This window comes from Coregonus lavaretus, assembly GCF_964263955.1.
Source record: "Coregonus lavaretus genome assembly, chromosome: 3".
Lineage (NCBI taxonomy): Eukaryota > Metazoa > Chordata > Actinopteri > Salmoniformes > Salmonidae > Coregonus > Coregonus lavaretus.
The window spans coordinates 55783129-55799442 of record NC_139990.1 but is presented as its reverse complement, the minus strand read 5'-3'; the positions used below and the strand labels follow the sequence as shown (position 1 = coordinate 55799442).

Below are 16314 nucleotides of genomic sequence, written 5' to 3'. Positions count from 1 at the left end.
ATTAAAGTATGCCAAAGAGTAGAAAGAGAGTAATTCTATGTCAGGGGCCGGTGCTCAGTATTTTGACTGTATTCTGACTGTTAGATATAGAAAGCAACCTTGTCTACACCAGAGGACATCTATGAAAATATGAGACGGTCAGCCAAGCCGATCACTGATCCTGATGATCTGAACTACGCAGAGCTCAAAATCAGGCCTGCTCCTTCACCCAGGTAAATAACCACAGAGTGAGTGAGACTCTCAAAGTAAATTGCACAAGGATTTTCTTTTGTATCAAAACACTTGCATAATAACTTGCAAAAAACGTGTACGCAATAATGCAATAACAGGCTTACATATCGTAGTGTCTGTTATATAGTAATAACTACTGGGTAAATACAAATGTAGGTCTGCACTAAAACCTGTTCCCCTTAAAAGGAGGCAGCGGAATAACAAGGCAGAGGATGATGATGCAGTTATCTACAGCCAACCACAAACATACTGAGGTGGTCAGAGAACTTTGATATCTAGACCACAAGGCCTACAGTAGGGTTGCCCAACCCTGTTCCTGGAGAGCTACCCTCCTGTAGGTTTTCACTGCAACCCCAGGTGTTACTAACCTGATTCATCTTATTAACCTGCTAATTATTAGAATCAGGTGTGATAGATTAGGGTTGGAGCAAAAACCTACAGGACGGTAGCTCTCCTGGAACAGGGTTGGGCAGTCCTGGCCTACAGTATGGTCATCTCAAGAAAAGTGAATGAAAACAAGCATGTTTTTAAGTCAATTTTTAAAAATAGCTAAATACATAGCTGTTATACTGCATGTGTATATACAAACAATGTACAGTGTACAATATACAAAATAAACAGTATTATACAAATACAAACATAAAACGATTACATGAGCACACAGGGAATGCAATTTAACAACAGATTATTAAAAAAACTAAGCATATCATATTTCTCTGTAATATATAAGAGTTCTGTATATTTGTCATGATTACAATCCTTGAAGAGATGTAATTTTGACACGTTGTTATTTGTTAATGTGATTATGCTGGATACTGTATATTGAATGTGGAAATATGTTAATATGTTAGGATAAACTGTCCTTATTAAATAATGATATGTCACTTACAGATTTTTTGCAGATTAAAGTGAATATAGACTTCAATAAATAATGAGTTATGATTCAATTCATAAACTACGAAGGTCTCCCTGACAATTTACAGCAGCCTTAAAGAGCTGAAATATAACATGAATGTACTGAAATATAAAATCAGGGAAACGTAACACTTAACATGAGATTGCACAGGGTTGGATGAAATTACAACCGTCTGTTGATGTTAGACATTAGAGTTCACAGATAACTTTCCTAATCCTTTTTCTTTCTCAACTTGGACTGTCTTGGGAACTCTCAAAAAACATTTAACTAAGACCCCCAACTCACAATACTTCCTCCTTTCAACTTTGGCATTTACGGGTTCCATTCTTCAGATACTATGATGTCACTTCCTGTTCAGTAACTCAGGCCTCTGTGGCAGGATCTCCATTGGGGGACGTTTTCCTGACAGGAAATGATGGGTCAGGTTAGAAATAAAATACAACTCAATACAGCTAGCCATGGAAATATTTAATGAGTCTTTACCTCAGTAACGAAATACGCACATGCAAATAAGACTGTGTGCCTTCTAATTCTGAGAGGGTATTCCTGTGTTTGTCAGTTCAAGTCATCAAAGACTCTAGCAGTGGCAAGTGGGTGGTGGCTACCTAACAATTAAAATGGGTATCAAAAAATGGCTAAGGGAGTCACTTTGCACATGGTTATATTACTTATAATATAATTAGTCAGTGATCAAACACACTTGCTGACTTATAAGTGCGAAGGTGCCTCTTTTTGCCATTTTTTATGGATCACAGCCCGTTTAGGGCGAGGGTGGGCTGTGTCCACCCCTCTGACATCAACATGGGCCACCTACTCGAATTTGGTGAGGGGCGCTTTGTCGCACGTGACCTCCGCCTGCAACCCATTCTTTGCCACATCTTGTGTCTGCAGTTTTGGGATGCTATCCCTCGGTATGCCTAGCCCATTCAACTTCAAGTCTCTGCATTGAAGGACACACATAAAATAAGGCTCAGGAGGGTTCATATAGAGAAACACACATAACCACACTACAACCCTCTGAATATGTTACGTTGAGGAACAGACAGACAGTAGGCTAGAGAACAGTGTTACCCATTAGAGATGCCGTCACCCTCCTCCACAGTCTTCATCCCAGGGACCTTCTGCCCAAACAGCTTGACAGCCAAGAACATCAGCATGCCGCAGCGGTTGGTATAGCAACAGGTGGCATCCACGGCGATCAGTAGCACCAAGAAGATGAGCATGACAATGCCTGCCACAGCCCCTTTGCCCATCCCACCCTGATTCATCTTGGCTACTGAAAGGGAAGAAGGCAAGGACGGAGTGAGAGAGGGGATGAAAGGGAGGGAGAGAAGGAGAGAGAGACACAGCGAGGGAGAGATAATCATATTTATCCTGCTCTGGCTGCTCTGTTCTGTAATTGTTTTTAGTTCAGAGATATTTTCCTCTCTTTTGGGCAATAGTCCGTTTTCCAGTATGTAACTGTGGTAAAGCTGCACTCACCCTATAATGGTGGGAGGGTGTCATTCGCTGCTGTGTAGGGCTGCCGACGGCAACCAGATAAGAAAGCAATTTTTTGGGTTGTTGCTTAAAGCTAAGGCTACTCAGTGCATCTAAGGTATGTGCCTACTGTCGGCCTGCAACTTGCCATGCCTGCCGTCTCAGCAAGGGTGCACACGCTCAGACCCCACAGGAGCGTCTCGTCAGCTAGACAAGCTAAATGTGTTTAAATATGACATTTAAATGTTTAGTGTCATGTCTGTACCTATTCTGTTGGCTAAGTCCTGTTAAATGTGTTTAGTTGTTAGGAGTAGCTTTTTAAATTACAGCAGGGGTTATGAAGGGCGGGCAGAACAGTTATTGTAGCTTAAGAGGGCTGGGTCCTATATATGCCTTTATCACTATCGTGTGGGTCTTTTGACTGTTTGTGTTGGTCCAAGCACCTGTCTGCAGTGAAGTCGGTCGCATGCTTTAAGAGTATTTGATGTCCAGTTTGCCATGTAACCACATGTTCCTACGTTTGTGTGCAGTGTCACCTCCTAGTGTGTAATTAAGCTCATAGCCTATGTGTACCTTACACCACAGTTTTTGTCTTCCTACTCAGGCTCCAGTTGAGTTGCATAGACTGCATAAATATAGTAGGGCGCCTATCTCAGATAATCCACGCAGTCTTATGAAATTAAATGTTTAATAAAGTATATAATTGTTTGCTATATTGTTGTTGAGTTCTGGTGTGTCCTTGCCTCGGACGCCTGACCATACCGGGCCATACCGGTTAATCGAAAGGTGGTGGCAGCACTACGCTACTCTGCTCAATCCTGTTTTTGTCCCACCTCTCAGATGGTCTCAAGCTTTATTTCACTACTACAGTATGCCATAGCAGCTTACCAGGCTGTGGGATGTTGAAGTTGAGCTTGGCGGGGCTGGAGGAGCCGTTGGGGTTGATGGCTAGCACCTCCATGTGGTAGTCTGAATTATACTGCAGGTCATGGAGGTTGATCACTGTCGAGTTGGATGGCAGGTCCTTCTGCCTCCAGTCCTTGTCCACCTTATTCTAAGACAGAGACAGAGAGTGGGGGGTTAAGGACATGCACACTCTGTAATGTCTTGATCTTTTGTCTTCACTGAAAAACAAAAACGCATGCATACTCACCACTCTGTAGCGGACAATGTAGTGGATAATGGGGGAGCCTCCGTTGTCCAACTGCGTTAAAGGGATTGAGAACATATTGCCCTCAACCTTCCCCTCGCTGGCCACCAGGACCGGGCTATCTGGTTCCCCTGGGGAGGGAGGGAGGGGCAGTGTGTTGGTACAGTAGGTACAGGAGGTCAGGCGTGTTCATGCATCAGTCAGCTTATAACTACACAGTGTTGTAGTAAAATCTACTGTCATTATGGTAGGTTGGTTATCCATGAAAAAACTGTCTTTGTAGAGTTTCACAACACGTGTCAGTACTTTACCTCCTGCGAGGCCGAATGCCAATGGAATGGGATGATGACATCAGGAGTGGGGCAATAATGGAGCATGAGTAGCCGTCAGCGAGCAGGTGATGATGTCATGTGGATGATCATGTGACAGTGGAATGAGTGAATGATGGCAGATGAACATTTCTTCCAGCCAATATAGATAGACACTCAAAACAGTAGACAATATGGATATAGTTTGTATCACAATATGGATATAGCTTGTTAACACAAGTAATGCAGTTTGAACAACGATAGTTGGTGACATTTAATAATAATTATACTGCATTTGCCTAGATATGATGCGATTCGGAGTGAAGAGAGAGAGAGGAGGAAGAGGAGGGTGACACTCACGTATGCCCTGTGTGCGGACGGTGAGCTCGTCTGAGAAACCTGCCTGACCCAGGTTGTTCTGAGGGGCAAATCGGACAGAGTAGGAGGTGTAGGGAAACAGATGTGTGATCACCAGGGGGTCTGCACACAAACAACAGAGTGCATGAACACACACATATCACTTTTATATTTATACACTCAAACTACTCAGTCACATCACTAAAATGGTCATCAGAGGCCTCCCCTGGTTTTAGGGAAATCAGTATTCAGATACGACTTCTAGTCCTCAACGTATTCATTGGATTCATCTTATGTAACTGTCCCAAACATCATCTACAGTATTTCATGAAATAGATTGGTCACTGAGAGGTTTTTACCTGTGGACTGGATGACTCTCTCCTGCCAATTGTTCTCACTTCCTGTCTTCCACTGGAGGATGAAGTTGGTGATGGGAGAGCCCCCGTCCACCAGGGAAGCCCCCATGGTGAAGTGGACCGATGTGGGCCCTGGGGTGCCACTCACCTGGGATGCTTTACCTGGCCAGGCTGGGGGAGGAGAGATAAGAGAAAAATGGAGAACGAGAGGGTGGAAGGAGGGAGGTGCAGAGCAGTTCAAAGACAGAGAGAGGTGAAGAGAGAATGAGCATGTCAGGATGAAAGAAGAAGAACATTGCCATTAGAAACAAAAAAATGTGAAAACTGCTCATGTAAATAGAGTACCTACACTTTAGTTAAAATCTCCCACTGTTTTCAGTTATTTTTTAATTTTATAGTGGTTTGTGGCTGCTTGTCCCTTTATAGAAAGGTGAAAACTGGTTGACTCAACGTTGTTTCCATGTCATTTAAACCAAAAAATGTAATGCGATGATGTTGAATCAACGTAAAAAACTGATTGGATTTGAAAAAAGTCATCAACGTAAGGGAATTTCATATATTTTTTACCCCGTGAATTCAAGGTGACATTGAATTCAAGTTAGTTGACAACTCAACCAACTGTAAATCAAAACTAAACATTGAACGGACGTCTGTGTCCAGTGGGATGTTGTGTTAGCGCTAAGTATTATCATAAAAGAGTAGGAAGGTCAAGAGTGGCCTTACTCTGCAGGCTGAAGTCTGTGGAGGTGTTGCCAACAGGACTGATAGCCATGCAGCTGTATAGCCCTCCATCAGAGGGTGTCACATTGTCAATGACCAGGACATAGCCATCCTCCATTCTCACTCGACCTCCACCAGCGTCCTGTGTCCACACAAACACAACCAGACAGGAATTCCGAGGAGAGAAATATAACAAAAAACTAATTCTCTGCCTGGTTCTCCCCCAATGTTTTTAGTAATTAATGCCACTGTGTGAACGTATCATATCATCAGTCTTTTTAATTTAAAAAAACGTCTGTCTTACCACTTTTATGAGGTGGTCATTGTTGGTCTTCCTGACCCACTGCAGCGCGGGCATAGGGTGTCCTGAGACGTTACAGGACACTGAGAGTGTCTGGCCAGGCTCCACCTCCATCTTCTCCTGGCTCAGCATTGCTCCAGGACGCTCTGGAGACACGTACAGAACAAGAGACAGGAAAAACTGAGTGCTTTGTGTGACAATCACAAACAAATTACATTAGATAAGAATATGTGCAAATTATTAACAATATATATTCATCTTCTGTTAAATAGGAAAAATGATTGTGAGTTGTGTGTTCAGATGGCTTCGAAGACCAGCAAGATATTGGTCTTGTGTATGGTTAAGCCAGCAAGATATTGGTCTTGTGTATGGTTAAGCCAGCAAGATATTGGTCTTGTGTATGGTTAAGCCAGCAAGATATTGGTCTTGTGTATGGTTAAGCCAGCAAGATATTGGTCTTGTGTATGGTTAAGCCAGCAAGATATTGGTCTTGTGTATGGTTAAGCCAGCAAGATATTGGTCTTGCGTATGGTTAGGGAGTGAACGTTATTTATAATAAGGGTTACATGGAGAAAATCGAACCTCTCTGAAATGAAAATGGATGGGCCTCCCTTCAGCAAAATATATTTAACCTAAACCCTCCCTGAACATAAAAAACAAATAACAAGTAACCCTCCCCTATACCCAAAATAATAATGAAAACATAAAGCGGAAAGCTGGGAACATGTCTACTGTTTACCCTCTCTCCTTGGACAGACCGGAGGCTTAGATATGACGTTTTAGAAACTGTTCTTTGTCCTGTAATGGCAACGCAGGAATTTTGATTGCGCACAGGGCTGCGGGCAGGGCCAGAAGGTTATGGGTTTGCAGACCACCGTGGACAAGAGTAGAGGTGGAAAGATTTCCTTTATAGTAAAAGCACTGCATAAATCTATCATCGTATTTGCAGGTCTGAGAAAAAATGTATAAACATTTCATGTAATTCTACGTAATTTTACATATTAGCAGAATCTTTTTTAATACCACACAAATTACCGAAATTACAGGCTAAGAATGGACAGAGATAGGCCTATGTGTTCATCTTATCATACTGTATTTCTCCAATGCCAAATCAGTTTGTCTTGTTTGCAACGAAACTGTCCCTGTTTGTAAATAATTAAATCTGAGACATATGAGGAGTACGCCTACCGACGCAAAAAAATGTAAGCTTTAACTGCTGGCTACTCTTCTTCCATGGTTTAACCCAACGAGAGAAGGTCACAAGTGTTTCCCTAAAAGCTGTCTGGGTTTAAACATATTCTATTGGACAGAAAGTGAATAGCTTAATCAAATGATAGTGACAGAATTATACTGAACAAAAAAATGAATGAATTCATTTGGCCCTAATCTATGGATTTCACATCACATGGTGTTATTAAAGACAGAAATATTCCTCAGCACCCCCCCCTCCCCAAGACTCAAACCGGTGCGCATGGCACCTACTACCATACCCCATTCAAAGGCACTTAAGTATTTTGTCTTGCCCATTCACCCTCTGAATGGCACACATAATTCATGTCTCAATTGTAATAATAATAATAATAATAATCTCAAGGCTTAACCTGTCTTTAACCTGTCTTCTCCCCTTCATCTACACTGATTGAATAACAAGTGACATCAATAAGGGATCATTAGTGTTCACCTGGATTCACCTGGTCAGTCTATGTCATGGAAAGAGCAGGTGTTTTGTACATTTAGTGTAGATCATTTTATATAATCGGATTCTGTTTTATTTTCTTCAAATTCTTAAGTTAACAAGGGGTAGGCCTGTGCTTTTTGTCCTTTTCTTTAATAAAAGGTAGGCCTATGGCATACCCTCTCATACCCCCTCAATTTGAGTCTTGGTTTTAACTTAACAACCCTTCACTGACACGGAGGTGGGCTATTTAAAGAGTGCATGGTGGGTGGAGGAATTGACCGACAAATCTATGGATATAGCAGCCTATAACCTAATTTCGTCTGTCAACCAGGTAGACCTACCTCTTATTTCTTAAATAGGAAGAAATATGCTCCAACACAAAGCCCTCTTGTTGTTAGTAAAGTTGAATTAAAATGAAGAAATACATGGGCAAGAAACATATTGTTTTTAATCAAAATAAATGATAGTAGTAGCAAGCTATCAAAGTTGACCTCCGATCCTCCTTCTCATCTTTGTGCTCTCCTCAAACTGAACAGAACATAGGCTATAGGCTAGTCTGCGCTCAAGATAGTGCATTTTTAGACTAGGCCTAATAAAAAGGACTCTCCTCCTGAACTGCCACCTTAGGCCTACACAGCACAGCCATTGGTTAGGCAGGACACAAAAATGTTTTTGATCAACAAGAGCAGAGGTGGCCGGGGCTCAGGGTTGGAATATCCATTGCAGTGTGTAATGCAGCCTAGTTTTATTTACACCATCCCAGCAGCTATCTTAGGAATATAACTTTGCTCTGTGCTTCTCCGAGCATGCACTTCGTAGCCTTTAGCCTACATTTGATTAAGACCACTCTAAATAGCCTATAGGCACACCTGATATTGTCCAACCAGTGGAGAATCAGAGATGAGGGGTGGCATCAGGCACACGTCCATATATAGTCTAATAAGCAACTCATTCTAAAATACTGAGAAATATTGAAATTTCATCAATTACAAATTACATGACCCTCCCCAGAACTAGATTTTAAAAAATACTAAACCCTCCACTTGACTGAAATTGAAAAACCATGAACCTTCCCCATTTTCCTCCAAGGTACTCATTCTGTGCAGACACCTGAAGATTAACTTTTATTTATTATCTGATGAGAGACACACACTGCTGCTTTTCCCTGGTTTAACGTTCAAATTGAAAATGGTACACAGGTAATGGGTTTGAATGGGATCAAATGGTTTGTTTTCCGAAACAGCTTCTATTGGCTCAGGCTCACTAGACTGTCTGACAGAAAATGGTTGCATACACAGAATCAAATTCTCCATGATATCTCTGTATATCAGGAACGTAAACATCTGGAAGGAAGTATTCAAATAACAAGCTATTTTTAATCTGTTCTTTTGGAGAAAGCTTGGTTTTATGAAGCTAAAGCTGTATGTTTTTCTCTAAAAAACCACACCTGAGACATCCAGCATGATCATGGCACTGCTCTCTGCGATCTTATTCTTGGCCGTGCAGATGTACTCTCCATAGTCACTCCTGACTACGGACGAGATAATCAGCTCACTCTTGTCTGAGTTGTACTTGTAGCGGGACTCATCTGAAGAGTCTGGGCTGAGGAGGGAAGCGCCAACAGACAGACAGACAGACAGACAGACAGACAGACAGACAGACAGACAGACAGACGTGAGGCCTGGTGCTACAGAACATTAGCACGGTGCTGATAAGGAAGCTGACAGGAAGTGAGACACACAGTCAACCTCACAGACAGGATGGCACGCCACATTAGTGGTGCACTGAGACATAGATGACCACATAAATATAGACACACTGGATGCCTTCACCCAAACACACACTTTCCAATACACTGTTTTATTTCTCTCTCTCTCTCTCTCTCTCTCTCTCTCTCTCTCTCTCTCTCTCTCTCTCTCTCTCTCTCTCTCTCTCTCTCTCTCTCGCTCTCTCTCTCTCTCGCTCTCTCTCTCGATCTCTCTCTGTTTTATTGCAAACTGTATCGAGCAGGAAACTCTGGCTTTACACACATGCACATGAGTGGTGTGAGCAAACACACACACACACTCACGTTGTCCAGGTGATGTTCGGTTGGGGGACTCCCTCGACCAGGCAACTGAGGGAGACATTGGTCTCTGGTCCAGCCATGACATTCTTCACCTCCTCATGGATCTTCACTGTGGGAGGAACTACAGCAGGAGGGTCAGAGGAACATGATTTATTATAGTCAACTACAACACCACACCTAATCCTCTGGTCTATACAGAGTTTATATGAAATAAAGATCCTAAAATATCCCTTATTCCCTCCTTCACTTTGAGTAGACCCCACCGTTGACAAAAATGGTGATGACGATCTTTTCGGAAATGTGCCGGTCCTTGATTTTGCCCTCACAGGTATAGGATCCATGATCCTTCCTGTTGATGTTCTTGATCTGTAGAGAGTTGTCTTTCAGTCTTGTGATCCGACCTGCTGGGAGCAAGAGATGGCAACAGGGAAAAGAAAGATCAGCCCCATCTCAGCGTCAGGAACACGTTCTGTCTGCTTCATCATCATTATAACCAAGCTTCAAAAAGCAATCACGCTCTCTCTTTAAGGTTGTCAGATTTTAATCAGATGTTTCCGGAAAATATCCCTCGATTTTGTTGGCAAATCGGATTAGCCTATGAGCTACATGACCCCTCCCGCCCCTCAACAGCGTGTCCACCATCGCCACCTCTCCATCAGTCACAGGCAGGCACGCAGCAGCTAGTGTGAGGAGCTAGGAAGCTAAGAGACCCCCATACCACGTGAACTATCAGAAGTGGCCATTGCGAGGGCACCCCTCCTACCGTCAGAGTGCAGTTTCTGATGGTCCCTCTCCCAGTTGACTTCCACCCCCGGCTTGCCAGTGACCATGCAGGTGATAACCGCATCTTGACCCTCCAGGAACTCATGGTAGACCGGTGTTTGCCCGAAGGATGGCCGCTCTGGGTGAGTTGAGAGAGGGATGGAGAGAGCGAGAGGGTCACTGTGAAAATTTCACCATTCCCCACAAGGAAAAAGGCTATTTTAGGCTTAGGGATTAGGTTTAGGGTTAGAATTAGGGTTAGGGTTAGGGGTTAGGTTTAGGGTTAGGAATTGAGTTGGGGTTTGGGGTTAAGGTTAGGGTTAAGGGTTAGGGTTAGGGTCAAACGTGTGTGTGTGTGACAGGGATATGAGCAATATAGCGTCTTTGATCTTGCAAGCCAACTCTAATTAGCTCAATACTCAAACAATACGAGAAATACCCTTCAACACTGACTCTTGGTCATATTAGCCAGGTGAAAAGTTTTACTTTAAACATCTTACCGTAGACAAAGATGGTCAAGGATACATTATCTCTGTGACCTGTCTCAAATTCACAGAGGCATGTGTACCGTCCTGCATCCTCCATCTTGGCATTCCTGATGAACAGTTTTGACGATGTCTCATCCACTTTCTGAAACTGTTCATCTTCAGCATCCTCTCCATCTTTCTGCCAGGTGATCTCTCCTTCCCCACCAGCTAAGAGGGGTTATGTGTGATTGTGTGTATCATATATTAATAATTTGTTAAGGATATATAAATTCATACAACTGCATATGCCAGTGTACTACAATATGCAGAAGACACTCTACCCTTTACATTTTTCGCATTATATTGTATTTGTTCAAGCAGGGTAAAATGTTGCTCTTATGGAATTGGCCAGAACATTGTACCAACCTTTGCAGAGGAGCATGGAATTCTCACCCAGTAACACATCTGCTGTGTGGGAGATGATTTGCATTTTGGACTCTGAGACAGTGAAGAAGAAGAGCAATTTTATAACAACCTTTTAGACACTTAACAGTAACACCACTTGAAACTTCCATATTCTGGAATAACTATTGAAAATTAGAACCCAGAGCCAAACATTTGGGCCTGCCTATCGAATTGATTAAGAATACATTAGTATGATTAATCAAATACCACCAAACCACACCTGTCATTTATCTACCATCTATGTTCTACACTGTATCTCTACTACAGACTGTAATGGTGCACTCATCAACACTGTACATTTACAAGAGAGATCAGTTGATTGATTTGACCTGGGAAACCTGCTGAAGGAGAGAGGTCTCAATTGCTCCTGTCAATGCTGAAGCCCTGCAGATTGCCATCAGCCATCAGACAGAGCATGTGTGTACCCTATTGTCCTATTGTTTAACTGGAGATAGTAAGATAGGCCTATAAATAGGCTCCTAGGGACTAATTGCAGCACGCTGACAGGCGGCCAGTAAAAGACAAGCAGGGACCTTGGCAGTGGTGGACTTCCTGAGCAGCACACTATTCCTTCCTGTATTGAGGATGAGACAGGCTGCATGGCTGAGGCTGAGACAGGCTATATGGCTGAGGCTGAGACAGGCTATATGGCTGAGGCTGAGACTGGCTGTAGATGAGAGGCTCTGTAGCTGTGGATGAGACAGGCTCTGTGGCTGTGGATGAGACAGGCTCTGTGGCTGTGGATGAGACAGGCTCTGTGGCTGTGGATGAGACAGGCTCTGTGGCTGTGGATGAGACAGGCTCTGTGGCTGTGGATGAGACAGGCTCTGTGGCTGTGGATGAGACAGGCTCTATGTCTGCGTCCCAGTTCTCTTAGATGGCCACATCTCCTTCGCCTCATAACTTACTTTCTTTCTTTATGTCCTTTGTCTCTTTTGGCCACTGAAAGGTGAAATGGTTGGATAGATTTCCAACCTTTTGCTTTCCTATCCCCTATCATCAATTTGGGTGGAAAACAAGGTCAGGGGGCTCTTGGAGCCAAAACCAAATTACAGCAGAGGGAAAATACAGCTTTAACAATCACGTCTGGATTAATTAGGATGAGTTTAGATGTGGGGGAATTAGAATAAGAGTAGTTAGTTGGCATCTCTTCTTCGGCATTTTAAAGATCACTGCCAAATTATGGGCTGGGATGGATTCAGAAAGCATTTATCTCCTAATTACAATTCAGCATCAGGAACAGATGAGCTTGAACATTGCTCTGGGTACACCTCACGCTGATGAAACTCAGTAGAGATAGAATAAATCCAATCAAATTTTTTAACATAATGACCAAACTCAGTATTCTCTCCTATGTCCTAGTATTAGGAATGCTGTATAGATGTAGTACCACATTCATGTACTTGAGGAATGTGTTGAAAATGCTGTATACTGTACATGTAGGGAAAATTGGCAAGGAAAATGTTCACATTAGTTAGCTCTGTAAAGTTGGATTGAATCCCTTAGGTAAGATTAAAAAACATGTAAATGAAAAGTAAGACAAACAAGTCCAGTGAATCTCATGACAGAACACAAACTGTGAACCATGTTCCCTGTGAGAGGAGGCCAGATTGCTACAGCAGGAAAATAATCCTGCAGCAACAGGAAATATGACTTATTATGTGGATTATAATTAATTTACATTTTTGTAGGGGTTGATAAATGTATCTTAAGTGGAAATCAAGTCTGAAATGTCAAAGTGCAAATTACAAACTTCAGAAGCCTTTTTAAACACACACCAAGTTTTAAATGTCCCACATCGCAGGAAAGTTGTCCTGCAACAGGGTGATCAAATTAAGATCCTACATCTGCAGCAGTGATATGATCTTCATATATAGGCTATACCAGCTCTGATATACTGATATTTAAATAGTATATTGGATATGGATAAAAACCATTTCTGCCAAGGATTTTAATGAAGAAAGTCATTACACTGAGGCATACATACCCCATATTCAAACAAATGAACTCCAACAGTGACATTTTGTGTCTATATATGTATATATTATTTAAACTATAGGCAAATGCATATTGACAAATAATTAACAAATAAACAAATAAATAATCGAATAAATACAATTAAAAACAAAAAATAGTCCCACTCCCAACAAATATCAAAGTAGGCCTAATTAATATGATTATTTATAGAAATATTCAAACCTTGAAGAACAGTTTAGGATTTTGTATTCTTACCTGAAAAACCAAGGACCAGCATTATGGAACACATTCTCAAGATGAGCATCGATTCAGCCATTTCTACCTCAACGTTGCCACTTTCCTCAATGAATGGATTGATGTAGTCCTTGACACCTGCTGCATGCAAATGCGCGCGAAATACAACTGTGGTGGAGACATGTGTTTCATGCTTTTATAAGCAAAGAGGGGAGAACCAGGGAGACAAACGGAGATCCCACAATCTCTCAAATCTCTGCACGCCCCCCTCCCCTGCTCAAATCCACACCCCTTAACATTTTCGGTTCAGATCATCCACCGGGGAAGATGAATGCTTGAAAGTAGCCTACCCTACCCTATCAGGCGCCACCGCAGGCCCCTGCATCCCCTCCAAAACACCGGATAAAAGGAACTCCGTACTCCCCACTTCCTCAGGGACGAGATGGAAGAAGATATTTTTATCACTCGACTCCATCAGTTTTAGTTAAAGAGCAAGTTCATCTGAATTCAAAATATGATGAAATTAAGCTATGCAAATAAAACATGTATTCTTGATTTAGTAAAGCCTATTCATTTCTTTCCCATACTTGCTGTATGTAGAAAATGTCACACTTTGTGTCAGATTTCTCTGGATAGCTAATGCAAAATGTTGATAATTTATGTTCTCAGCATAAATGACACTAGGTAAAAAAGAGAAAACAATACAACCAAAGTAGCCGAAATTACAGTGTGCCATAAATGGGAAAATAAAGTGTCAGAATAAAAATATTCAAGATGCAGGGATTGTACATAGTTGCACTTATTTTATGGAGAGCACTTATTTTAATTATCCAACTCCAAAATAAACTGCACAAGTGGCGCAGTGGTCTAAGGCACTGCATCGCGGTGCTAGCTGTGCCACTAGATCCTGTTTCGAATCCAGGCTCTGTCGTAGCCGGCCACGACCGGGAGATCGTCGTACAATTGGCCCAGCGTCGTTCGATTCCCACGTGGAGCCAGTATGAAAAAATAAAAATAATAATAATGTACGCACTAACTCTAAGTCGCTCTGGATAAGAGCGTCTGCTAAATGACTTAAATGTAAAGATGAGTTTCACACTACAGTAATTCTGACGTAGCTGAGAGGTGCAGTATGAGACGTGATAAATCGACCATAGGCTGTATTTTATACTTTTTTTAGGGAGCGCAACAATAAGGTTTCTCCGGCGACATACCCAACGCATTGAGATATTGTGCTTTGCAAGAAAGTTAACAAGGTCCTCTCCCAGAGCATCTGAGTTAAACAATTGATGGAATTTCAAACAATTGATAGTGGCGTATAGTCTATGCATGCCCATCATTCAATACATTTTTCTTTACTCATGATGAAGTAAAAAAAGCAAAATATGTTTTTAATTTCTTTAAAAACAAACTAAATGTAGATAACAAGGCCAAGTAATTGCTAATTTCATGTTTCGAATAATCATGCCCTTTATTGTTTATGAATTGTTTCATTATTTTGATGAGATTGTATAGCTTGGTAAATTCCGGATACAGATGTAGTATCTTCATTTGAGCCAGTTTTCTACAGCAGGAAAATAATCCTGCAGCAACAGGAAATGTGAATGATTATGTTCATTAGAATTGACTGACATTTTTGTAGGGGTTGATACATTTTTCATAAGGGAAAATCAAGTCTGAATTTCAAAGTGGAAATTACTAACTTCAGAAGCTTTTTTAAACCTCAAATAAACTACAAGGTTTACATGTTCTACATTGGAGAAAAGTTATCCTTCAACAGGGTGATCAAATTAAGATCCTACAACTGTACATCAAATTTCCCCATAACATGGCTATATGTCATGCTCACGCCCCTCCAAATAATCGTCATTTATGACGTCTGCCACTCCCCAGATCCCAGTCTGCCATTATGGTATATGCTTTGCAGTGTGGGAAAGAGGGAATGTACAGTGAGGGAAAAAAGTATTTGATCCCCTGCTGATTTTGTACGTTTGCCCACTGACAAAGTCATGATCAGTCTATAATTTTAATGGTAGGTTTATTTGAACAGTGAGAGACAGAATAACAACAATAATATCCAGGTAAACGCATGTCAAAAATGTTTTCAATTGATTTGCATTTTAATGAGGGAAATAAGTATTTGACCCCTCTGCAAAACATGACTTAGTACTTGGTGGCAAAAACCTTGTTGGCAATCACAGAGGTCAGACGTTTCTTGTGGTTGGCCACCAGGTTTGCACACATCTCAGGAGGGATTTTGTTCCACTCCTCTTTGCAGATCTTCTCCAAGTCATTAGGGTTTCGAGGCTGACGTTTGGCAACTCGAACCTTCAGCTCCCTCCACAGATTTTCTATGAGATTAAGGTCTGGAGACTGGCTAGGCCACTCCAGGACCTTAATGTGCTTCTTCTTGAGCCACTCCTTTGTTGCCTTGGCCGTGTGTTTTGGGTCATTGCCATGCTGGAATACCCATCCACGACCCATTTTCAATGCCCTGGCTGAGGGAAGGAGGTTCTCACCCAATATTTGACGGTACATGGCCCCGTCCATCGTCCCTTTGATGCGGTGAAGTTGTCCTGTCCCCTTAGCAGAAAAACACCCCCAAAGCATAATGTTTCCACCTCCATGTTTGACGGTGGGGATGGTGTTCTTGGGGTCATAGGCAGCATTCCTCCTCCTCCAAACACGACGAGTTGATGCCAAAGAGCTCGATTTTGGTCTCATCTGACCACAACAATTTCACCCAGTTCTCCTCTGAATCATTCAGATGTTCATTGGCAAACTTCAGACGGCCCTGTATATGTGCTTTCTTGAGCAGGGGGACCTTGCGGGCGCTGCAGGATTT

General features: G+C 42.1%; 1 protein-coding gene across 1 annotated transcript; it reads right to left on the bottom strand.

Moving 5' to 3' along the window:
* Positions 1–760: 760 nt before the first annotated feature.
* On the bottom strand, positions 761–13551 carry LOC311116313 (neural cell adhesion molecule 1-like; the record flags this gene model as incomplete). Its single annotated transcript, XM_084157400.1, has 16 exons — positions 761–1549; positions 1962–2087; positions 2219–2423; positions 3515–3680; positions 3780–3907; positions 4445–4564; positions 4801–4968; positions 5521–5659; positions 5822–5964; positions 8944–9098; positions 9568–9685; positions 9828–9965; positions 10328–10465; positions 10827–11021; positions 11220–11291; positions 13491–13551. 16 exons carry the CDS (start codon positions 13549–13551, stop codon positions 1510–1512), a joined length of 2112 nt encoding a protein of 703 aa, XP_084013526.1. The 3' UTR covers positions 761–1509.
* Between the last annotated feature and the right edge of the window lie 2763 nt (positions 13552–16314).